The sequence below is a fragment of the Drosophila grimshawi genome, unplaced genomic scaffold (assembly GCF_018153295.1).
Source record: "Drosophila grimshawi isolate 15287-2541.00 unplaced genomic scaffold, ASM1815329v1 contig_44, whole genome shotgun sequence".
Classification (NCBI taxonomy): Eukaryota; Metazoa; Arthropoda; class Insecta; order Diptera; family Drosophilidae; genus Drosophila; species Drosophila grimshawi.
In genome coordinates this window covers 8,023,115-8,049,500 of record NW_025063240.1, presented here as the reverse complement: position 1 = coordinate 8,049,500, position 26,386 = coordinate 8,023,115, and the positions used below count along the sequence as shown (strand labels likewise).

Sequence of the window (26,386 nt, the reverse complement as noted above, 5' to 3'; positions counted from 1 at the left end):
TTAATTTCCACATAGACATTAATTAATACGTGTGCATAACACGTGTAAAAGCGAGATGCCAATAGGTTGTTAGACTCAACAATGAATGGTACTAAAAATGCTTGGGCGAACTGGTAGAAATGGAATCCGCACCTGCACCTCAACCTCAAACTGAACCTGAACCAGCAAACTTGGAGCATGCACGTTAAATTGTCAACACCCAACACCCAACAGAGACATAGACAGAGGCATCCCTGTTGTAGTAGCTTGATCGTCGCATGCATCATTTACGTATGTTGCCACAGGTCGTTTGCTTGACGCATTCAAATGGCCATAAAAATCGTGTTTATTGCACAGAGTTCTGTAAAAACAAGTTTCACTCTATGTCAATGTCAGACAATAATCACTTTGGACTCGGACATTTATCATTGGGCTTCTTCTTTCAAAATACACACACAAACAAACACCGTAAATGAACCGCAGAACGTCATCAACTGTTGCTCTTCTATGATATTTCAATTACAACTTTCAACAACAACAGCAACGAGAAATACTCGTAAATATCAAAATTGATAGCGCTCCAATGCATTTACGATCCAAATAGGAGACAACAACAACAGCACCAAACTTAGCCATAAAACGCAGCCGATTATTAAATGCCATAAATGTAAATCATGCAAGCAGACAAATAGCCGCCTCTGAAAATGGCAATAAACATTCTTTTTTTTCGCTCTCTGTTGAAAATATAATAATAATCATAAAAAAACGAAATAAATAAAAAAATAACACATGAAATTTGAAATGACGAATAAAACCAAATTGATTGTCATAAAATAATTTTAAGCAACTCAGGGAGAAAAAAGTAAAAATAAAACATATAATAAATTATAATATAGATAAATATATATTATATGTGTGAGTTATTGTGTATAATGTAGTTATTAATTGAAATTGCGTAAATAGCACTTCAGAAATTCTTTGCGCAATATTGTAAGCATTGTTAAATCACAGCAATTTCATGCACTTCCGCAGCCGCAGCCGCAGCCGCAGTTGCCGACTTGGCTGGCTGACAGTCAGTCCCCACTCAAAAGGTCATCAAATTTTGGTTTTATGTTGCCACTCCTCTAATTTACGACTTCAACACCAAACTTGACGCCTTGTGGCATCATAAAAACATAAAAACCAACTCATTCATTCATTGCAACCCGGACTTCCTCCGGCGGCAAGTTAATTTCTGGTTGTCTTTAATTTTGTGTTTGGTTTTTGTTTTGTTTTCACAGCGTTTGACAAAAATGCAGAAAATGCGGCAAAGGCAATTCCCTTTTTAATTGTTTCTCTTGTGTCTTCGTACTCCCCCCCACCCTATGGGTAAAATGCATATGGGGCTGGGAGGCTGGCCAACTGTCAAAATAAAACGCTTGCTCATCCAGCAACGTTTCCAAATGAAAAATAAATCTGTCGAGGGCGAGTGAAGTCGGCGAGAGCGGAAAGTTAAGTGCGGAGAGGGGGAGGGGAGGGGAGGGTAGGGCGATGAGGGGATAGGGGAACACCCACATGTTTTGCCTTTTTAGCGACACTTGACACTCTTTTGTGTTTAGTCAACCAGCCGAAGTTTCCACATCCCTTCTTTGCTTATGAGCAACCCTAAAGGACTGCACCTCCCTTTGCCCCCACCCAACCCGCCTCACAGATTGCAGCCGTTGCAGCTGCACTCGTTTCGTTATTAGCAAAATTTGCTGCTGCTGCTGTTGCTGCCTTTTGCCAAGACAACGGGACAACGGCAAAGGCAAAGGCAAAGAAAGAAATCGGAAATTTAATTTTATTTTCATGTTATTTTTGTTGCCTGCCTGCCCCGCTTTGAGTACTGCGTCCTGCGTCCTGCGTCCGGCAGTCGTCAGCAACCCCTCACCAAATTCAGTCCAAAAAGCGACTCTCAACGCCTGTCACTTTGTCCTTTTTTCTGCGGTGTCATTTAGCCCCCGAACACACTCTTGCACACACACACACACACACAGTTTGCGCAAAAAAATTTAATAATAGAAAACACTCGCTCACAACTCAAACGAAAGTGGAACGACAGCAATACCGAAATCAACCCCTCCAGCAGCAAAGCTTCTTGCTCCAGTAAGGGTAAAAAAACAAAATAAGAAAAAAAGAAACACAGAAATTTGTGTCGCATTTGCGTGTTTCAAACACACAACAAAGAAACATTGCAAATCGCTCAAAGTTGTATTCTGTGTGTTTTCAATGTTTAACTATAATTTATGCATTTGGCTTGCCCCATTGCATAATTTATCATCACGACAAAAGCCTCAAATGCGATCCCCCAGAGAGAAACGCAGAGAAACCCCTTGCAATTATTATAATCAGCAAACCCAAAGCCCAAAGCTCAATAGAGTTAACATTAATGATAAATATTGAAAGAAGGACAGAGCTAGAGAAAGAGAGCGGAAAGAGGGAGAGAAATCCTTCTGTCTACTTAATTAATTTTTAATTGTAAAGCGCAGAGAACAACAACAACAACTGCAACAACAAAAACAGCAACTATGATGCCAAAGAGCATTTAATGATAGCCAGCGTTGCAGCCGCTTTGCCGTCAGGGGGCGCCACATACAAAAACACACTCGGAATTTGTATGCATCATCAGCACAAAGCAACAAAGCGACAATAGCAAAAAAAAAAAAACACACACACACACACAAAACATCAAAGCGCAATTGGAGGGGGCTGGCAAGGAGCCAGCCACTCCAAAATGCACAAACTCCGTCGAAACTCGTCAAATTCTGTTCTGCTCCTAAACCAGCCACCAAAGTGTATCCTGGCGCCCTCTGGCGGCGGTAGCAGCAGCGCACGCTTAACAAAAAATGCGCATTTAAATGTCAATGATTTTAATGGGCGGACGCGTAAAAGTCTTGAGCCAGTTTTGTTTATTACATTGTCGTTGGGCCAAAGCTGAAGAGCTGAGGCGCAACCACAGCGAGGAGCGACTGGCAAATTCCCCTTGCGAGGCTCACGCTCCCAAAGGACTCGCTTGCTCTCCCTCGCTCCCTCTCTCTCTCTCGCTCTCACTCTCTCTATTGCCAGCCATGTGGCAATTGCTCACTGTGTGTGTGTGTGTGTTTTTTTTTCTGCTGCGTTTTGTAAGGTCATGGAACTTGTCTGCATTGACTTTGTGGCTGCCGCGCGCGTGTGAGGGGCAGGGTCAGGGGGCACAGGCACAGGTCGACTGCCGGCTAAAGTTTTTCAGTTTTCCATTGCCTCCCCCTCAACTTGACTCGTCAAACTGTTTTCACTTTGCGCCGCGCTACGCGCTTTTTGATGCCGCCGCCGACTTTGAGCCACCAACAACAGCAACAAGAACAACAACAACAACAGGTCAAACAGTTCACCTACGACCCTCCCCGCAGCCCCTCAGTCCCCCTTAAATGATGCAGCTGCTACCAGCTACACTTTTTTTTCCTCTTGGCTGTGACTTTTTCAATTGATTTTCGCGGTTTGGCCAGTGCACAAGCCAAGGCCAACTCCACGTATTTTTTCGACTCGTATTTCCTTTTTTCTTTTCTTGGTACAGGGAAGTACTGTTGCACCTGTGCTCTGTGAAGTTACTCTTGTTGTTGTTGCTGTTGTTGCCTCGGCTGCTGCTGCTGCTGCTGCTGCTTCAACGCTTCTTTGTGTTCAACGATCCATAGAAAAGTTTAAGTGCTCTGTGGTTGGCAAGTTTTTCCGTTTCATGCCGTTCCGTTTCGTTCCATTTTCCATTTTCCTCAAGCACTCGTTGAGGCAATCGTTTTGTTCGAAGGCCCCTTTTTTTTGCAGGCCTTGTTTTGATTGATTGCCTCCATTTGGGGCCAACGATAACTTATCGCTTAGTGTGGCTTGTCTATGAATAGATTCATCAACTAAAGTTGATGTCCTCGATTGTTGTTTAATTTGCCTAAAAGTCGCTTCATCACTTTATCTCTTTGAAGTTCCAGCAGCTTGTTTATCCGGTGATCAATTGTCGCTGAAGCTGGATGAAGAGTGCTGATTGTTGTAGGGCATAATTTATATGCAACTACTAAAAATCTACTTCCCGAGATCCTGCTTTAGGATATAAGAAATCTAAAAAGTTTAACATCAACACACTGATCATTGATAAATAGCAGATTGATTGAATGAAGAATTTAACTTTTTAGATCATTCATTGGTCAAAGATGAATGATAAAATAAATCGATAATTAAAGTTAAATGCATGCTTTATACTATGAATGCCATTTTGTTAACACTTTGCAACATTGTAAATGCATATACGAGTGAGGACTGTACCCGATAGATACCCCAAGAGGCGAATATCACTTGCTACCTGTCCGTCTGTCTGCCTGTCCGTCTGTCTGTCCATTCGCTTCCCAGCTTGTTTGTTTGTTTCTTACTTGCTCTTCGCTGGCTGCGCCTGCGCCTTGTTTGTTTAATTAAAGCAGTCAAGTTGCAGTTGTCGCCTGTTGTCGCCTGGCCTGGCTACCAACTTTGGTAACAGCTTCCGCCGTCTGCATTGCTGATGCCGATGCTGATGCTGATGACTGTTAGCCCCGTCTTGGCCTCTTTACTGCATTGAAGCGCAGCCATTCACCAATTTCGAATCGCTTGGCCAAGGCACGCACTCAAAGCACGCACTCGGCCACAATCTGGCCAGCGATCTCTCACTCTCTCTCTCTCCCTCACTCTTTCTCTCTCACTCTTTCTCTCTCACACTCTCTGCAGCGATCTCTCTCTCTCTCAAGTCTTGGGTAAATATGGGCAGCTTGTTGCCGGCGGCTCGTCGAGAGCTTGTGCAAACATCGTTGAGACTTGTTGGCAGCGTGATTTTGTATAAAATTCTAGACTCCGACCATCTTGTTGTGCTGCATGATTTGCAAAATGAATGCAATGCCGGGCACCAAGAGTCTTGGGGCTTAGTTTAGCCATATTGCTGTGTGTGTGAGTTGGTAATAATTTGTTAGTTGTAACGAGCTTCGACTCGTACGCTTGTTAACAATTAAATAAACAATATGAGTCGCGTTTTTCGCTGGAGAAACAACAAATCACTAAATAAACATGCCATATGCCCAAACAAACGATATCGGACAAATGGACGAAGTGGCGATCGGGGCCAACACAAACAGAAAAAACACACACATATTATTTAGCTACCACTCTTTCCATGGACCTCGACACGAGCACTTGAGACACTTTCTGTCTGCCATCTCGCTCCCTCTGTGCCGCTCGCTCTCTCTGTCTATTAAAAGCAATATTTATGCACATTTTCTCTTTGGCTGCGAAAGAGGCACGTTTGCTATTATTTCCAATCCATTTCCCATGAGCACATGCAACACACACACAACAAGTCCGGCCAAGTAGTGCGAGTACTTATTGCTTGGGTTTGGTTTTGGTAAGCAATCTATGGCTAGGCACAAAACCAATGTTTGCCTTCCATATGCCACTTGATACTGTGGCAGGCACTAATAAAAACAACAACAGCAACCACAGCAGCAGCCATAATAAGGGCATTCTTCTTGTTGTTGTTTTTAGGCCATCCCATACAAAATGTTTTCATACCTTGGATTGGATCTACGACGAGTACTTTTACACGCATATGTTTTTCTTCTTCATTTTTTCCTTTTACCCATGCTGCGTTGCGTTTTTCATTAGAGTTGTCGACCATTTTGGTCACGTTTTGTATTTAAATGGGTGAAGTGAAGTATGTGTATCTATCTATCTATATGGGTTAATGCCTGTATCTGTACATATGCCAATCGTATACAGTTCAGCCTTTAGCTGGAATTGAAATGGCATCAATGCTAAATGGTTAAATGTAACCCAATCATAGTTGAACAACTCTGAAAGTTATCGTCTATCGCAATCGATAGCCTAACTTATTGCATTAATTCCCACGCCCACATCTCTGTATTGGATTTCAACGTTTTATTTTACCATTTACATCACTTGTCATTTTTCCATTTTGGCAGCGTTATTTACTTAATTATTCTAAAGTGCTGCGCAAACACTTTTACACGAAAAATGTTTCAGGGCAACGACACCCCCCCAAAAACAAAAACAAAAATTGAATTTCGTTGCTGGGGGTTGACATGCAGCACCAATGTTATTAATTAAAATGTCATTCATTTAAAAAAAAAAACAGAAAAGAAGCGAAAACAACAAAGGCTGACAAAGGATTTGCAGGATATATTTGCAGCTGCTGTTGACAGTTTTGCTTGTGGATGCTTTTAACGCTTTTGCAACACGAAAATTCGCATGTTTTTCGACCACACGCAGCTGCTACTGCTGCTGCTGCCCACAAAAGCCACAAATATGTATGTTATTTGACACTTGCTACTTGCTACTTGCTACTTACTGCTTGAGCATCTCTGCTGGAAGCTGAAGCTGCAACTGATGCTCTAGCTGCTTAAACGCCCTTCACTTTTGGCCCCCAACCAACTTGTCCAGCTGTCAATTTTCGCCTGAGTTCTCACAGCATTTCTTCATTTTTTTTCTTTTCTATTTTTTGCATCGTTGTTTTTGTTTCGTGATGACCACAGAATGTTGGCATCGACATTGATATCCAACCAGAGCTGACACAATTTACAAAGCTCTCTCTCACGTCAGGTGGCAAACAACGCCTGCCGCAACACAGCGACACGCAACGCTGCCCCCCAAAAATCTATATGGGTGGCAGCTGCGCAGCACTTTAAGACTCCTCGTTTGTGTTGTGAGTGTTTGGTGTCTCGTCAAGTGAGCAATTGTCTTGAATTAATTTCTGCTTCATCAGAGACAACCCATTTTCCCATTTGATGCCCCTTTTCAGTGCGTTTTCACACCCTTTTTGGGCTGAGTAAACACTTTGATCAACGCAGCTTCCACTGCTGATGGCAACCAGCAGACGGCGTCAAATTTAATAAAAATCAGTGATTTTGATTGATGCGCCTCTTGGTCAGCAGTTACACACTCCCCATTTGCCCAGTTTTGGGCTGTCAGCGTCAGCAAATATTGGCGGAAAGGGTGGACATGGTGACATTTCGATGTCGTCCAAGTGTCGCTCCAATTGAAACAAATGAAGCACCAGTGCCACAAAAAAAAAAAAAAAAACAGGAAAGAGCAGTTGCAACTTGTCGACGACTCATCAGCAAAACTCACATTTATATTTCTAGCATTGCCAACACCAATTTATTTTCATATCAATGGCAGCATTTGTCGTCAGTCAAATGTTAGAGCTGCATACGAATAGTTCAATTTAGAATAGTTGAAAAATAATATTTATTACAAGCAATCCTTACTGCTTTACTTCTTTCTTTTCAACTCTCTCTCTTCCTATTTATTCTCAACTAATTTATATTCTCTCCATCTTTCCATTTACAGCTCAACCATGCCGTTTGTCCAGCGTTGACAATTTGACGCTGAACTGTCCAAATAGCGAATACATCCTCCAAGCATTTCGGCCAGCTCCAAACGCTTACGAGAGTGATAAGGAGTGCATAAGAGAACGCGAGAGAGAGAGAGAGAGAGAGAGCAGCTACTCTAAAGGAAAGAGAGAGCGAGTTCAACATACACATACAAAAGCTAACAGCTACGCACACAATGAAGCACAACGAAATGAGTCTGGCAACGCTAGCCACATTCAGCAGCAAAATCTTGGTATTGGCTACACTGCTGCTGGTCGTCAGCCAGTGCTGCGTTCGAGCGGACAATCCACAGCATATGACGGACAACGGAGGAGGCGGTCACATGGGCATGGGCATGGGCTTGGGAATGGGCTCCCACTCGATGGAGGTGAGTCCGGCACCGGGCTACGGTGTGCCAGCCATACCCAAAGATCCCAATTCGCGATGCGAGGAAATCACGATACCCATGTGCCGGGGCATTGGCTACAACATGACCTCCTTTCCCAACGAAATGAATCACGAGACCCAGGACGAGGCGGGCCTCGAGGTGCATCAATTCTGGCCGCTGGTCGAGATCAAATGCTCACCGGATCTGAAGTTCTTCCTGTGCAGCATGTACACACCAATTTGCCTGGAGGATTACCACAAACCGTTGCCCGTCTGTCGCAGCGTTTGCGAGCGTGCCCGTTCCGGCTGTGCACCCATCATGCAACAGTACAGCTTCGACTGGCCGGAACGCATGGCCTGCGAACATTTGCCGCTGCACGGTGATCCCGACAATCTGTGCATGGAGCAGCCATCGTATACGGAAGCTGGTAGCGGCACAGGTAGTGGCAGTGGCAGTGGCGGCAGCTCTGGTAGTGGCTCAGGTGGCAAACGGAAGCAGGGCGGCTCTGGCGGATCGGGTGGCTCCGGCACAACGGCGAACAAGTGCAAGGGCAAGAATTCAAAAAACTGCCAAAATTCCCTAGGAGAAAAGGCAAACGGAAAGGAGTGCAGCTGCTCGTGCCGTTCGCCGCTGATCGTCCTGGGGAAGGAGCAGCTAATGCAGCAGTCGCCAATGCTGCACCATCACTGGTACATGAATCTAACTGTGCAAAGGATCGCCGGCGTACAAAATTGCGCCATTCCATGCAAGGGGCCGTTCTTCACGAACGACGAAAAGGACTTCGCCGGACTGTGGATCGCCCTGTGGTCGGGCCTGTGCTTCTGCAGCACCCTCATGACCCTAACCACATTCATCATCGACACCGAAAGATTTAAATATCCCGAGAGACCCATTGTCTTCCTATCCGCCTGCTATTTCATGGTCGCCGTCGGCTATCTATCCCGGAACTTTCTGCAGAACGAGGAAATTGCGTGCGACGGACGATTGCTGCGCGAGAGTTCGACTGGTCCGCATTCGTGCACCTTGGTCTTTCTGCTTACCTACTTCTTTGGCATGGCCTCGTCCATTTGGTGGGTAATCCTCAGTTTCACATGGTTCCTGGCCGCCGGCCTCAAGTGGGGCAATGAGGCCATCACCAAGCACTCGCAATACTTCCATTTGGCCGCCTGGTTGATACCCACAGTTCAATCGGTTGCCGTTCTTTTGCTCTCCGCTGTCGATGGTGATCCCATTCTGGGCATCTGCTACGTGGGCAACCTAAATCCGGATCATCTGAAGACCTTTGTTCTCGCACCGCTCTTCGTTTATCTTGTCATTGGCACCACCTTCCTCATGGCTGGTTTTGTGTCGCTCTTCCGGATTCGGTCAGTGATTAAGCAACAGGGCGGCGTTGGTGCCGGCGTCAAAGCCGATAAGCTGGAGAAGCTCATGATACGCATCGGCATCTTCTCGGTGCTCTACACAGTACCAGCAACGATTGTCATCGGTTGTTATCTGTACGAGGCTGCGTATTTCGAGGACTGGATCAAGGCACTGGCCTGTCCCTGTGCCCAGGTTAAGGGACCCGGCAAGAAACCGCTCTACTCCGTGCTGATGCTCAAGTATTTCATGGCCCTGGCTGTGGGCATAACGTCGGGCGTTTGGATCTGGTCGGGCAAGACGCTGGAGAGTTGGCGACGCTTCTGGCGTCGTCTGTTCGGTGCACCCGATCGCACTGGTGCCAATCAGGCGCTGATCAAACAGCGGCCACCCATTCCCCATCCGTATGCCGGTTCGGGCATGGGCATGCCAGTGGGTTCAGCTGCGGGCTCGCTGCTGGCCACGCCATATACACAGGCGGGTGGTGCTTCGGTGGCATCGACGAGCCATCACCATTTGCACCACCACGTTCTCAAGCAGCCAGCGGCCAGTCATGTATGACATGGAGAGTCGGGAGGAGCTTCAACCATGGGTGGCGGCAGTGTGCTGGGTGGTCATGGCACACTGATGAGCACGGCGGGCATGAGCAATAGTACGGTTGGTGGCATGGGAGCTCCTCCTGGCAGCTTGTTACAAGGCGGTGGCGCCAATGGCGGCGCACCCGTCAACGTTTACGGCAATGTCAATGGTGGCGGTGTTGGTGGCGGCGTCGGTGGTGGCGTTGGTGGTGTTGGTGGTGGTGTTGGTGCTGGTCAGAGCACAGCACCCGGTTCGGTAATTGATTCGCGAGCCGTCTCTGTGGTTGTTACCCTCCCAGGGGGTCCGGGCTCCCAGCATCCGGGGCAGGCGTTGAGCGATTACGGTCCCATATAGTTAATGGTACGCCCGGACACCGCCCATTGGGTCTCAACGAGCAGCTTCAGTCAGCTGTAAGAGAGCACAGTTTACCCTCTCTTCATCTCACTCACGCACACTCTCACTCTCTCTGTTAGATTCTCTTTCTCATTGCCTGTCACTTTCTCAAAGGTTTGAAAGCAATGCCATATTAATTTTTGTAGCTTGTAGTTTGTTTAGAGAAAGCGCAAAACAGAGATTTTAAACTATTTGCATAACATTCTAGTCCAAAAAAAAAAAAAACAAAACAAAACAAAAAACCTTTAAAATATCAACAACAACGACAAAGACGAAGAGCGAGCAAGAGAGCAAAAAAAAGAGCGAGCACCGCCGCAGCAAAGAGATTGAGAGTGGAAGTCGCTCTCTTGCCCAAAAAAAGAAAAAAAAAAACAAAAAAAAAGCAGTTGAGGAACCAACTTGGGCGCGTATGTTCTGCAGCCATTTTCCATACATTTCTTTGGTTCTTTCCATTAATTTCTTCAACGAAATAGACTGAGAAAACAAAACGATAAGCGTAAATACATAAATAGTTTGCATAAAACATAGAAACCATTAAAATCGAAGAAGAATCACTTACAAAATAAAATATTTATAAAAAAAAAAAAAACAGAAGAGAGCAAAAACGAAATGCGTAACAACTCTGCCCACACTGCCAAGTCAGAGCCACGAGCCATATTTCGAAATTACAAGTAACTTTTAATCAAACTACCTAAACTATTAACCTTAACCTTAAATATAATGAAAACACACACACACACATGCATACATTAAATACATACACATACACACACACACAATTCGAATTCGCATTTAAGGAGTGATGTGTGTGCAATTTTAGGGTTGTCACACCGCATCGAAAAAAGAGAGCGAGCGAGCGCACAGTGTTGCAAAAACCATTTGTAAATTATTTAATCTTAACTTAAGGCATTATCCAGCACTTTTTTGTAAATATTTTCAAATTGCGTTTAGTTTGTAAACGTTTTATTTTTTTGTAACTTAACATCCTAAACTAAAACTATACAAGTAAAAATACATAATAGTAATTTGCATTTTAGCGTCACTGGCAGCGCTGCATTTACGCTCAAAAACTGAATTTAATTTTTACAAAAATTCCCACAATAAAGAAAGAAACGAAATTAACGAAATATAACAACAAATAAAAATTGCCAACTTTTTCTGCAGCCAAATGCAGGGCATTTTTGCATTTAAAAAGCAAAGGAAAATTGTATAAAGTAAAAATTAATATAAGAGTATTAAATTAAATGTAATGTTAGTTGTAAACGAAACCCAAAAAACAAATATCTTTCATGCATTAAAATCTATTGTATTTTTATTTAATATTTGCATATATATATACAATAATATATGTATGGAAAAACAACAATTTAACTGTTGGCATTTTGAAACCAATTTCACATACGAAACAAAACAAAATAATTAAATAATAATATATATATATATATATATTATAATATAGCAACTTTATGTGTAATGTTTTAGCAACTATAACTATTTCTATAAACAGAAACAAATAAAAACCCGAAAAAATTCAAAAATTTTTAATTAAAATTATAAAACAACAAAAATATATTCAAACTTTTTTGAGTTCTTGTTTTTTTATTTCTTTTAAGTTTTTGCTTTAATCGTAAAGTAAGTAGATTATCATTTCAGCTGATTGGAACCTTCGATGAAGATATTTTGCGCTTGTTTTGGTTTATTTTGACTTTTCACTTCAGTTGTTATTTAGCATTTACAAGAAACCCTTACAACACTTATACGTATCATAAAAACGAAGCTCTCCAAGTTAAGCTAACAAAAGAACAAACGAAAACCAAAAATTAAACATTAATTAGCAAATTTCTCTACATGACGTACAATGTTCAATATATATATATATATATATATATATAAATATATTTATATATATATATATATATATATATATATATATATATTTAAACTTACATAAATATTGAAAACAAAAACAATAAAAAAATTACAAATACAAAATACGCGTACTATTCGATGTTGTTAATAAGCTTAAATAAAAAGAAAAACAAACAAAAAAAAAGAAACATTAAGAATATTAGTAGTAGCGTTTAGTTTGCAATGAATGTTCGAGGAATCTGCAAGGAATTAATCCTGACATTTGAGCATTTAAAACTTTAGTTTTTGGCGTAAATAGTAAACGCTTTTATCATAATAAATATTAATAATACAATACACTTATTAAAGGCTAAAAAGAGTAACGAATATACGTAAATGAAATGTCAAATGGCGAATGTAAAAAAAACAAAACAAAACAAAACGATAAAAGATTAACAGATTAATATTCTTGATCATTATTACGTTGATTTTTTGTGATTGAAAATTAATTTTATAAATTGATAAACAAAATTGATTGCAATTTGCGAATGTATACGATTTTTTAATTTTTTCCAACGAAAAAAGAAAACTAAAATTAAAAATATAATAATATTTCATAATGGATTTGGGTTTTAAAAGGAAGAGAATGGAAATAGCTGGGTGATTGATGGATTAGTTGAAGTTACACAAACCAGAAACTTGACGTCAAGTGTAGTTGTGAATTGTATTTTGTGAAATGTAATTTAAAAATATATAAATAAATACAAAAAAAGAAACGAAAAAAGAAAAGCAGAAAACAAATTATATATACAATGCATATTTATATATATTTAAAAGAACGCAATGAAAGGCATCAAATACTTTAACAATACCAAATAATGCAGATATTATTTTATTTACAAACAAAAAAATAAAAATTTTTAATCAAATTAAAATGCAGTTACAAAAACAAAACAAAGAACAAAGATAAAAACAAAGCGTTGTACATCGTGCAACGATTTTGATGCACTAAATTCGTTAAGAACATCAACAACAGCAGCAGCAATATAGCAAAACGCAAATACAGCAACAACAATAGAAGCAAATAATATTAAATACATTTGTAATTGACGAAAGGAAACCATTTAAAATAAAATTTAACAACATAAAAGTGGCGATTTTCATCTACTACTCTCGGCAAAGGTGGCCGAATAGTCAATGGACTATTAAAGGAATGGTCAATTGACCATTAAAGGTGATAATGGTCTGACCTACCATTTATTTACAGGCCTAATACAATAGAAATACGATTGGAGCGAGCCAAACGAATGCTTTTTATGGATATTAAGCTGAGCAAACGGTTTGAAACTAAATTGATTAGCCATTCGACTTTCATTCACATTTCACTGATACGCTGTTGGAGAACATTCTAAATCTTAAAGCATACTTTTAGGAGGTTTAAAAAAAGGCAAATGGTTTTCAGGAAAACAACTGTGTTTCGCTCATGTGCTTGCAGATATTTTAAGAAAGTAGTATTTATAGATCAAAGGACAACCGGCTAGTCCTCAAGACTGCCAAATTACCACAGATTTTCAGACTTCTTACCATTATTTGTAATCCAACCCATGTAAAAATACTGTATATTTTTATCCAAATTTTAAAAACCCTTACATGCAAATCGATAGGACTGTTTTTCACAAGCCAAAATATGTAGGTCCTTTCGAGATCCATCAGCACGGCCATAGTGCTACATGGCTACACAAAAATGCCCTTTACATATATAAAAAAGCCTTTTGTACAATAATTCAACAAAACTTTAATTTATAATTGCAATATTGTTCCCTGGAGAAATACACCTTATCGGGTATGCCACCCAATAGTTTCATTAACTTATTTCGATGGAATCAACAGTTATATATTTTTTTTGGTTTTTTTTTTTTTGTATTTTACAAGCGTTTCATTGTAAACATAAATAGATTAAACTTATTGAACTATCCAATTCAATATTATAATTGGATAATACAGTGACTTTCTTATTTGTACGTAAACTCGTTTGGATGATCTGTTCACATGGAAGATCTGAATGCAATTCCCATGCTTAGTATAATTTCTATTGTTCTGTATTCTATCACACACAAATATTGTGTTGGCTTTGTTTTTTCTGTTTTTTTTTTTTTATATTTCCTATTTTTTTTATCAAAATTTATCTTTGGACAAAATTAGTCAGCTGCGCTCCACGTCATTGTGTCATTGAAAAAAGTTATCTCATTTAGAAGCTGACAGTTTGGGTTTGTGAAATTTCTGATAATACGTACATTGGGTTCCTTAATTAATGCTCTTTGCTGTCAAGTAAACTTTGACCAAGACACAAGACACAACAATTAACAACAATTTGAACTAAGCTACAAGACATAAAAACAATTTCTCAGATGCACCAAACTATTTCAAAATACTTGATAGGCTCGCGTAGCCACTGTTGCCATGGTCGGGTTCCATGCGCCTTTTGCAGCAGTTACAGCAGCAAACACTTTTCACAATATCCAAAAAACTTGTCTGCTGGAAGTCATCCAGATTGTTCATGAATACACCGGAGCTAATATCTTCAGCGGTGCGTACGCCCACAAATGCCTTGAGATCGGTGGTGGGAAAACCATCCTTATAGTATTTCTTAATCGTATCGTATGCGTCCATAATAACAGCAATAAACAGTGATAACACCACATAGATGTACAGTGAAATGAACGAATACAAATAGATCTGGCAGAACCACCACAACCAGGTGGCCTTGTTGGATATCGTCGTAAACGTTGCAAACATATCGTCACCATTGATCAGCGCGAACAGGCACTCCGAGGTGGTTGCCAGCGATCTGAATTTCATGTGATACGGTCCCAATATAAGCCAGCCGCAAAACACAAAGCCCGCATAGATCAACAGTGCGGCGATCAGAAAGCGCAGTATTTTCGGTGCCGCTTTCTTCAGCGTGAGTATTACCACATTGTAGGTCTTGAAGAAGCCCAAATAACGGAGTACACCGAACCACACAAGCATATTGCCAATTCCCAGAAATAGTGAGCAGGTGTCCCACTGATCCACGACCATATATCTGCCCTCGATTTGCTCCTTTAAAGCCGAACCAATAATTAGAAGCACATCACTAAAGATGATCATAATATACCTATAAGTAAAACAGTTGCGTTCAAAACTCAGCACTTCCAATAATAACTTTCCATTCATTTTACGTACCAAAAATTGACAAACTCCAGACGCCCATCAAAGCTCAGATCCTTGTTGAAGTGTGAGCGGAAGAAATTGATTGTGGTGCATTTGAGCAGATAGGCTCTCCAGAGAGCGCGAGTGCAGAGGGCAAAGGATAGACCACAGGTCAATATCACGAAGATATTGAGAATACTTCTCAGTATTGAGTCGAAACGTGCCTCCGATATGAAATCCGTATCTCCCTTGCATTTTAAGCGCGTTGCTTCAGCGTCCAGGGACAAAAGCATTTGTCCATCGTGATCTCGATTGTTGAACATTATCGTTAGGTCAAATTTAAAACAATCGGGAGCCGACAACGGTCCGCCGTTGGCTTTAAAATTGACGGTTTTGATTTTGAACGTTAGATCGGCTGTCACCAGCGATGCAAAATTGACCTCGACTCCTTGGTCCTGTAGATATTGCTCCACCCCAATGCTGGACACATTTGGCGGCAGTTTCTCGCACAACTCATCAATATGCGGATCAAAGATGTACGACTCATTAAAGCCAAATATTGTGCCCTCACGATAGTTTTGCATGCACAGCGTCAACGGCGGCATCGTATTGTTCGATGTGGGATAATAGTAGGGTCCAATGGAACGGCTCATATTGGCATATCCATCTACTGCAAACTGCACTGTACTAAAGAATTCGGACTTCTCGTACAGGGCAAATGGTCCGACAGCAGGCGGATAGCTCTCAACCTCTCGCGACGAGTCCCATCCTTTGAGAAACAGATGCGAGAACGCAATGCGATTATCCCACGTATAATTGATGTGATTGTATCGTGAGTGGGCAAAGAGACATAGCTGCATTGTCACCAGAATTATTTTCACAATCTATGAATGATAAAGTAGCAATCAGTAACAATAATATTGCATTCAAAAAGAAAAACAAAATTCAATCGGTTTACATTTTTAAGAAGCAATTGTAGACATGGACATATATATATATAAATAATATATATACATATGTTCTATCGTTTGAAGTTTAGTGATCTTATTTCTCAGCAAGCAAAAGATATCAAAAATTTGTTTGTTGATTACAATATTTGCTTCTTAAACCTTCGGCACTTTAAATACAACTTTACGCTCTATCTTATCCATACAGCATAGAAATAGTAATAGTGCATTACAAGAAATATATATAGTTAATCTATGAGGCATACAAATAAGAACGTGGACAACTGATTAGGATGTTTACGTAAGCGAATTTAAAACTTTTAAGTAACCGACAATTTTCCGCTAAATCATCTGAGTCATAATGGAAAGTGAAATACATTAAATTCACATAGATTTCGATTGATAAATTGTTTTAAAAGGTTGTAAACGTTTCCTATTAATAGATACGATGTTCATTCTATCAACAGACACAGACACAAACATATATATGTATCTGCGTCAAACTGTCATATCTGCAAAGAATCTGTATTTCTTTTTTGCTAGGCAGCTATGCAACAAGCAGACAGACAAACAGACAGCAAAGGAAATCAAGTATATATTAATCATAGCCATAAAAGCACAAAAAAAAATTCCCCACTTAAGCCTTGTATTTATCATAATAATACTTTCCCGAGCATTTCTAGTAACTGTACTACGTAACTCGTTTATAGTTAGCACTCATAGATAACGCAATGTTTGCGCTGCAAACTGAATTTATTGAAAAGCAAACAAGCCAAATAATTAAATTTCAGTCCCATTGTTAGCGAGATGTGTCACACACAAACAAAAACTTGAGACAGACTCAGTTTGGGAATCCGAATCACGAATCACGAGACAAAGCGATCAGTTTACTGCTCAACAGATGAATAAACGAGACAATATAATATATGTATATATATATATACCTGTACAACAAATTTGTAGGGAAACATTCGGCGGGCCTGCCACTTTTCTATGGGATTCATAAAGTAGAACTGCAGCTTGCGACGCATGCGTTCCTCGTTGTAGGACGCCGTTGACGATGTGGGTCCTCCAGCAAGAAACTCTGGCTGCTCCACATGACCTTGTGGCATTGCCGTTCCTACAGATGCTTCTGGTGCTGCTGCTCCCGCTCCTGCTGTTGTTGTTGTAGGTGGTGTTGATACATTGGCTTCCATCAAAGGCGTCGACTGCAGTTCCATGCGTCGTCGCAAGATCCTTGTATTTACATACTCCTCATCGCTCTCACAGCGAGAGTTCTCGCCGCTGCTGGGCGTGTGTGGATAGTGTTGGGCAGCCTCGTAGCTGTCCGTACGACGCTTGACGGCTGGAGCTGCAGCAGCAGCGACAGCAGCTCCAACGCCGTAATTTTGCATCTCAATTAATTGCACTGGCCGCGTCTCGAGGTCGCAGGGTGTTGCGTAGTTGCTCCCGTGTAGAGTTTTTCTTTTGCTATGTTTGGCTCCAACATGCAAAAGAAATTCTACACGCACGCAACAGGCAATCGACTCTTGGGTAAATATAAATAGATCACGGATGGCGCGATTGCGACGCTTTTCAATCGAATTGATAATAAATACTGCCCAAAAATTATTATGCAGATACGTGAATTGCTTTGTTTTCGCAATTGTTGTTATCGCCTCGATAGGTCGATACTCTTGGACATCTCTTGCGATATTTCTCTAATATTCATGGTAAAAGACACTCGCGGTATCGATATTTTTTGTTTTAATAACATTAGAGGGATTCCGGAAATTAACAAACAACAAATAAAATAAAAAGAGGTTGCGACCAGTATTTTTAAATTTAATCAGCTTAGATTTTATCTTTGAAAGCATAACTCGAGCTTTATTGACTATTTCAAATCGAGGTAACCAAAAATTATTGTGTATATCGAATATATACATTTATCGGCCATACACCACCCAGCAATGCTATCGAGAACAACATACATCAGCGGTATATTTGAAGGTTACAATTTATATGAACAAATCGTCACAGATAAAAGTTCAGCTCAGCTAATAGATTTTGCATTTTATTTAGATTAAGTCAATTTGCTTTCGAAAACAAGATTGACTCTAAAATTAAAGAATTATAAATTTCAAAATAATATTTGTTGAATTGGCATGCTTTATTTTTCACTAAAACTAAAAATAAATAAACTTATTTTAAATTTACAACTAAACAAATAAATGAATAGCTCACACTCGAAGCAAATTTATGCACATGACCCCTTACTCTGTATCGAGACCTCTGCAAATAAAAACAAGTAATGTAATTAAATAATCAAGTTATCAGAATTTCCGATTTCAAGCTATATTAATACTAACCAATATTTAAGCAAGTTGAATAACACTGCAGTTGTGTTTCTCCCGTGTACATATATCCATCAGAGCCACACACTATTTCATCATTCTCATCATAGACATTTGCGCAAATCTTTTCACAATAAGCTTCATTATCCTTTGGCGACTCGGCTGAGTCTGTTGCTACAATTGGTGGGTTCAAAATCCCTTTCTCTTGGGGACGCTGAAATTATTAAAAAAAAAATAAAATAAAAAAAATCAACAATCATTTGTATTTGTTAGGTAAACAATTTGATTGAAATACTCGTAATGTGGTGAAAGTAACAAAAAATGCGAGCGAACTCAAATTATTTAAATTGGACCAATTTAAGCTTGATTTGGATCTTTCTTGATAGCAAACCTCGCAAGCGCGTAATAATCTAGAAGAAAGCTGAATTACTGCCGATTCAAATAATGGGTTGCTTGGTATTTTGTTGAATAGTGGAAAGTTGCTGTGTTCTTGCCTTGCGGCAAACTCAAATCTTAAAAATCTAACGCATGAAATGACTCATTAACTATTTTATTATGTAGTTCAACCAGGTTGAAAGAAGAGTAAAAGTAAAATTGTCATAGAGAAGAACAAAAGTTTTGAGTTTACCTTCTTTACATAAGCAGTGCCATCCTTTGATTCTCCAACAATTTGACCCTCCTTGACTGAGTGCGGAATATTGGGAATAGATGCCGTACTCAAACTGGGAATTTGGGGTGTTGATGTGTGCGTTTCATAGTAGAATTTTGGTGCTTGAGGCGCATTCGTGTAGCTCGCAGATCCCTTGATGGCATCGTGTTCCGTAAACTCGAAACGCACTGGTTCTGGTGTCGCTGTTTTATGGGCATTCTGCCAGGGCTTGGTGTAAGTGGGTAGTCCTGGAGGAGTTTGTGTTGTCTTCGAGGTCAACGTGGTGGATAAAATATGTTTCACTGATTTGTTGCCATCCGACTTGACGACAAAGGCATTCTGACCCGCCTGATAACTGCCCCGGACCACGGCCGAGTTTGCTGGAGCGGGATCTTGCTGATAGAAGAGATCGGAGACGCGCAAGGGTTTATTGTAACTAGACGATCCACTGCTATCTGTATGTTGACGTTGTAGAAGTGTTTGAACTGTTGGCTGTTGATGTTGTTGTTGCTGTTGACCCCTTTGGATGAGTTGCTGTTGTTGGTGATAGCTGATTTGATCACGCTCAGCATCCAGCTGTTTGTAGTTGGGATCACGTCTGGGCAGAAAATAATCATTGGTGCCCATAAAATGCAAATATTTCTCAGCGTCCTTGGACATCAGCTGTGGCCCCGGATTCTGCTGATAGTTGAAGCTCAAATGAACAGCATTCTTGGCTGCATTTTCCGTATCCTCATAGACGGCATAACCGTTGGAAGCTTTTCCCAATTGATTATGATGTTGAAGTGTTTGGGTTTGAGTTTGGGGTTGAGTTTGAGTTTGTTTACTTGTAGGATCCGCATAGCTTAGGTATTTGTTGGCCTCAACGGGAATCGCATACTGTTTTATTGGCGTATAGATTGGAAATTTGTTTTGTTCGTTGTTTTTGACGGCGATGTTCCCATTAAAATGTGGCGGCGATGCCTTAAAATTCGGCGTTGTATATTGATTTACATTATAATTATATTGTGAACCATCCTTGGGACGATAAAATTGACTTTTGCCCACATCGAGAACAGGCGCATCCTTGGAGTGAGCAAATCGTGTTGCTGCATTATTGATGGCAGTGTTGTGTGGCCAATTGCCATTGAATTCACGTCGTATTTGCTGCATTCCTCCAGCAAGCATTGGAGGCGGCAGTGGTGGCCTCCAGCCAGGTGGCGACTGCAGATTATCGGGACTTGGACGCATACGGGGTATTTGCCCAGGACCTCCACCACCGACACGTCGATTATGATTGAAACTGGGCATTGGTTCACTTAAAAACTGCATCAACCGAGCACTGCGCAGAGCCGTCTCAAGGCTAAATTCGGGCAGCTGCTGTTTACTTTCCACTTGCAGCTGCATGCAGCCAAAGAGCAATATCACATTTAGCATAATGGCTGGCAATAAGTTTCCTCGAGTTTTACACATTTTCGGCTCCATCGAAAAGAGTTTCGCGTCGCGTTTTTCTGTCTGACTGCTGCGACTGTCGCAACGCATTTAATTTGCTGTTTCGATGTCGCAGCTGTCTGTTCTTCAACTTTTACTTTACTTTTACTCGAAATAAACAAATTCCAATTTTCTTAAATTTTTAACACAACACACATGCACACACGCGATAGATATCCAGCTTTGTTGTGGCCAGCTTCTTTTGTTTTCGAACTGGTTGTTTGTTAGATTGATCTCTCTATTGCGGTATTTCTTGCCGCATGGAACTCAAGGCGGTCCACCGAAGAATGAAGAGCACTCTGCCTCGTCTCTGGGTCAAATGCGTTGACTAACGTTCGCCTGCTGAACAAAGCGCATGAATTGGTTGTGCGCAAGGAAACCGGATTGTTCACTTTAGCCAAAATACCATGAATGCAGATATAGATATTCAAAGCACTGCCAAGCATCTCTTCTAATATATATTCGTTTCTCTTTTTCTTTGTATCATGTCTGCAGAACTTCTAACCAACAAGCTTACTCTCTCTCCCACCCATAGATAATGCGAGTATATGAAATCTATGTTTATGGAGTGTTAAGCTTTTAACACCTCGTTAAATAATAACAATAACATATTATTTTAAGTTTTTATTTAATGAAAATTAAAATTTCAACACTTGAATTTTGTATTATTTAGATTTTCTCAACAACCTGAAAAACTGCATTCTTTTCAGTAATTAGTGCCGTTAAAAATAAGCTTAAGCTAATAGCACTGAGAAAAATATACGAGTAACAAATAAATAAATAAGGTATTTTATAGTCGAACTTATGCGTGTTTCAGCTCATCTCTCCGCAAATCTTACATGTGTGTAATGAAACCAGTTTGGCGGTTTCTCTTACAATCGAAATGATATCCATCCAAGCCACAATTAAAAAACCAGCATTGTTCTGACGATGAGGCTCTAAACCACTTCATGCATAATTTACAGGGTATCACGTATGCAATAATGCTGCGCTCCAATCAAATTAAGCAGGCATTTTTATGTTTAAGCTTTAAGGCCAAGTAAAAAGCTATTTTAATGCCCATGCAGCCCAATTATAAAGCGCATAGTTAAAACTTTCACTGCGATCTTTTGGTTTTTGTTTTTGGTTTTGTACGTTTGTGTTTATTGTTATTCAAATAATCAGACACAGTTAACTATGACACAGTACGGTTATACAAATACATATATATATATGCATTGATGAAATAATTAAAATTTTACTTTCTGAGTTTTAGCCTTGGCTTAAAGGTCTGATAAAAAAAAAAATAATGTAAATCGTTTCGTCATTTATGTTTATGTGGTGCGATATTGGAGTTATTTGGTTATAATATACAAGTTATAAATAAGTGCATAAATTGAGTAACAATCCCTTAATTACGTTTCTTCCTCCTTTTTGATACCAATCTCTTCGGGTATATCACGATTAATTTCTTTTTGATGGCCACGTGAACTGCTATTGCCAAGAACAATGACAATATTTGTGGTACTGAGTAATGGGTAGTCAGTCATGCCATTCTAAAGGTTATCAAAGGTAGCCCTTATTCACATATAGTAGTTATATAGTTAAGGTTAATTACTCACTGGATGGAGACGACTGTTGCGCTTACTGCCACCCAGATGAGTTGTAGTTGTTTCCTTGCGGAAACTTGAGTCATTTCTCATAAAACTCGACTGATCTCTGGCAAATCCGCTGTTATAATATGACCCAGCCTTTTTACCACAAAGTATCTCTTTGAACGCAACCCGATAGCGGTGTGACATAACATTATATACAATTGGATTGATTGTGCTAATAATGAGAACCAGTTGTAGCATTTGATTAGATCATGTACAAGTCCTTACCAGGAGACATAGTATGCAAAGCCAGCTATGGAAAAAAGCCATTCATTCACATCTTGGTAGTTGTCATTATTCTTAGCATACAAGAACCACAATCTTTGCAGGTGAAATGGGAACCAACAGACAAAAAATGTTACAACCACTGCGGCTGTTTCAGAGAAGGTATTTATTTTAAATTTGATTTTAAATTGGTATTTGGAATACTTACCCAACATTCGGATAACAGCTCTCTTTTTCTTTTGTGAATTTCGAGTGGCTTGATTCCTTGAAGCCTGCTGAACTCCTGCAATTAAGTTATATTTAAATTAGTTTATACTCTCAATCAATTTGGACTTACCCAATCTATCTGTGGCTCTGGATCGTATCTGAGCGCCCATGCGACCATATAATATTATTATCAGCACCATGGGAATGATGAAGAAAATACAAAAGGAGCCCTCAAATAAAGGGAATTTCTCGGGGAACTCCAACTCGATGGCGCAAAATGCAGATTCCGTAATTAAAGATCCATCTATTCAATAAGAGGCATAATTATTGTAACCCCATTTTCGTTCAATACAATAACAACTCATACCAATTGGGTAATTCAAATATTGAATTTCAGTCTTGATACCAAATGGTATGGCAATTAAGAAACTCACAATCCAAAGGATTGTTGTGATCCTTAAGGCACGCTGAAAGCCAGACATGGCACACACATGTAATGGATGACATATCGCCAGGAATCGCTCCATGGAGAAAGCGACAATTGTGAACACAGATACATAGGTGCAACTGTAATATGAAATTGATTCTTAAAAATTCTAGTAAGGTCAGTAAATAAAATCAATTACTCACGCTTCCGATATGAAAGCTCGCAATTTGCAAAATGGCAGGCCAAATAAAAATGGATATTGATGCCAATACAGGAAGACTTCTATTGGCAATCCTAAACACATTAAATTGACCAAGCAAAAATGTATTTACGTAAATATTGTTTTATTGTTTGTTGTGTAAACAAACCTAAAAGTAGGTATATTAAATCGGATACAGCCAGACTGAAGAGATAATAATTGGTGGCCGTGTGCATAGCCGCATGCCGAATTATTACCATGCACACCAAAACATTTCCCAATACGCCGGTTATGAAGATGCCACCAAAAATGATGCTTATCTATTGAGTATACAAGAACGTTTAATTAACAATCACATTTTCCATTTAAAAGTCATATGTTATCTATGTGTGCAGTGTAAAGACATCAACATGACTTTTGGCATGAGCTAAAAATGTGTTTACAAAACTTATAAGTAGCATTCACCTAGAGTTCAACGCATTATCACTGAATATAAAAATCGTTTCAGTTATATCAAAGCTGAGGGAGTAGAAAATTTAAACATCTCTTAAAATGGCATTCTGCAGACTAAAAGTGGTGCATTTTTATGTTACTACTAGTCAACAAATTACCAACAAAATGTCTCTGAATCTAGAAGCTATTTAGAAAAATCGAAACAGTTCAATCATTCTATGACATTTATTTAAACTTACCATTACCGCCTTGTGGAGTGGTAGTGTCTGTGGGCCAAGTATAAATTGTGTAAACTCCATTTTTGTACAATTTATTTGTGGACATCCCAAATCGTCTAGTTCAAAATATGTACTTTCATTCATCGTTAGCCGTGATTATTTTATACCAAACAATAATTTAGTTTCCAAATTACTTTGCCAATCACAAAAGTTCTGAACAATCTCACTTTGGGTCTTTGCCAAATAAGAAAAACAAAATATTTCCTTAAAAAATGTTTAAAAATACAGATTTTTCACATTCTTCAACCAAAATTAAATACAGAAATGTTTTTCAAAATAAAAATTAATTGCCGACGGACCGTTTTTGCGTGTTTCTTTGGCGCTTAGACATGGCTATATATCTATGCATATAGACCTAACTCCATGGCTATGAATATAGATCTGAGCTATATTCTAAGACTCGCGACGATATGAATTAAAAATAACAATGGATAATTTTACTTAAAACAGGTGACAAAAATTGCGCTGTCGGTTTAGGTTGCAAGCACGTAATACCGCAATTCCTAACTGAATCTCTTAGATGACCGCAGATTACTGTTCACACAAAATCATAGTGAGATAAGAATAAACGGTTTGCAAATATGTACTTTTCTTCTTCCTATGCGCCAAGGTGGGTAATTAATCTTTCAAAGTAAACCATCCACCCACACACGAAAAGTACACGAGACGAACGCGAATTCGCTTCGAGCTGATAAGAAAGCGGGTTTTAAATATGAAAGAAATTTGCACATGGAAAAAGGAGAAAGTTCAAATATCATTATTAGCTTTATTGTGTGCATTACCTTAAATAATTTTAATATTTTGTATTATTATGTTTCTCATATACATATATTTATAGATATAGTTAATGATCATGTAACATAATTACTTACTCTTTAAGCTACTAGTTTAATTATACATGTTTAAAAAAGCAAACAATTTAATTGATTAGATAATATTCATCTTAAGTAAATAGCGTCAAAAAGATAAATAGGACGCCGCCCACAATAGGCGACTCACAACGACAACGTCTTAATATAGTAGTATAATAATTCTGATAAAATTCCTAATGCTTTATTTTATTATCTTATATTTATTGATTTTTTATCATGTAAAAACCTTTAAAATGTGATAAATATAACAATAAAGTATGCAATTCAATTTTTGTTTGTGTCCAACCTAAATGAATTCCTTTTTATATGTATTATCTCAGTCTGTCAAAAATTAGTTGACCTAATCACAATTAGCTAGCCAAATATTATTTTTGAAATGTAAGCAATTAACAGTTTATTCGCCAATGCAAAGCTTACGCCTCTTGATAAATATCGAACATATTGAAGTATCGATAGTCGTCGAATATATTTGACTAGCTACCATCTGATATTTATGACAAGTAGCAGGTACATCAGTTATCGGCCATCTCTAATTAGTGTTGCTCTTGTGTAACAAATAGAACAAAATATAGTCTAAAATTCTTGCGGAAACCAAATAATACAAGTGCCATGCAAACATGCGAGTGTGAATAGTGAGTTAACACCAAACGGCCACAAGCTAGGTACATCAAATACGAGCATTAAACGAACGAAAAATACACATCGACAAAGACATACACAAGTTATCGATAGATCACAGTTGTGGGTGCGGGGACGGCTACATATGTGGCGGTATATTTTGTAAATTTGTTGTGAAATTTAATGAATGTGCTACTATTTTGATGTATTTTGCACATTTCATTTACGTATAGTATACAGTGCTACCACATATTTTCAATATAGCCGTGGCAAAGACATGCCAAACGCGTTTTCTATGCTAGTTGCTTGATGGTTTTCCACGTCTATGACATCATAATCAGTGCATACATTTTGTGCGACTCTAAATAATGTTCGTGTTGTGATAACACGCAGCATAAATAAAACAATTGCATAGTGAAACAACATTTAAATTGTACACATCTATATATATCTGTACATATGTTTTTTATGCACGTACACATGCACTTAAAAATGTATTTGCATGTGTAGGTGAGTACATCAATATAAGTACTCACGTATGTACGTGTGTCACTGTGCGATCGGATAAAAAGAAGACAAAAAGGAAAAAAGAAAACCAGAAGTCAGCAAAAGTAGGCGTAGTTTGGTGCAATTGGGATTTATGACTCATAATTAAGATACACCCTAAGAAACAAAAAACCGACTGCTGCTGCCTCTGACAGCTGTTTTGCAATCGAACAGCACAAAGTACATATGCTCAATACACACAGACAAACAGACAGGCAGACAGACATACATACATACAGACAGTACATAGATATGTATATGTATTTATGAATGTATTTCGATTCAAAAACATACATACATACTCGCTCATTTTTTTTTTGTGTATGTTATTAGAGCACAGGCGCAGTGAAATATCAATAGTAATAAGCAACGTTTCGAGCATTGCATAGAACAACAAAA

General features: G+C 39.3%; 4 protein-coding genes across 5 annotated transcripts in view; 1 reads left to right on the top strand and 3 right to left on the bottom strand.

The window, feature by feature from the left end:
- The window catches only part of LOC6556953 (frizzled-2), a 75,217-nt gene extending 63,900 nt beyond the window's left edge, over positions 1–11,317 (top strand). For both annotated transcript variants that reach the window (XM_032743489.2, XM_001984853.3), the window contains one exon: positions 7,348–11,317. In XM_032743489.2, coding sequence (XP_032599380.1) covers positions 7,567–9,678 — 2,112 coding nt within the window. In that variant the 5' untranslated portion in view covers positions 7,348–7,566 and the 3' untranslated portion in view covers positions 9,679–11,317. The remainder of the gene's footprint in view (positions 1–7,347) is intronic.
- A 2,430-nt stretch (positions 11,318–13,747) lies between these two features.
- LOC6556950 (mucolipin-3) lies at positions 13,748–17,751 on the bottom strand. Its single transcript, XM_001984855.3, has 3 exons — positions 17,021–17,751; positions 15,163–16,013; positions 13,748–15,094 (listed from the first exon to the last, which is right to left on the bottom strand). Exons 1-3 carry the CDS (start codon positions 17,468–17,470, stop codon positions 14,356–14,358), a joined length of 2,040 nt encoding a protein of 679 aa, XP_001984891.1. The 5' UTR covers positions 17,471–17,751; the 3' UTR covers positions 13,748–14,355.
- Positions 17,752–18,292: 541 nt separating this feature from the next.
- On the bottom strand, positions 18,293–20,342 carry LOC6556970 (G-box-binding factor). The gene is made up of 3 exons (XM_032742738.1): positions 19,038–20,342; positions 18,425–18,623; positions 18,293–18,347 (listed from the first exon to the last, which is right to left on the bottom strand). Exons 1-3 carry the CDS (start codon positions 20,286–20,288, stop codon positions 18,313–18,315), a joined length of 1,485 nt encoding a protein of 494 aa, XP_032598629.1. The 5' UTR covers positions 20,289–20,342; the 3' UTR covers positions 18,293–18,312.
- Positions 20,343–21,641: 1,299 nt separating this feature from the next.
- LOC6556981 (neuropeptides capa receptor) lies at positions 21,642–24,460 on the bottom strand. Its single transcript, XM_001984857.3, has 9 exons — positions 23,913–24,460; positions 23,390–23,540; positions 23,225–23,315; positions 22,962–23,161; positions 22,725–22,898; positions 22,596–22,670; positions 22,391–22,535; positions 22,130–22,337; positions 21,642–22,063 (listed from the first exon to the last, which is right to left on the bottom strand). The coding sequence occupies exons 1-9, from the start codon at positions 24,033–24,035 to the stop codon at positions 21,923–21,925; spliced, it is 1,308 nt and encodes a 435-aa protein (XP_001984893.2). The 5' UTR covers positions 24,036–24,460; the 3' UTR covers positions 21,642–21,922.
- Between the last annotated feature and the right edge of the window lie 1,926 nt (positions 24,461–26,386).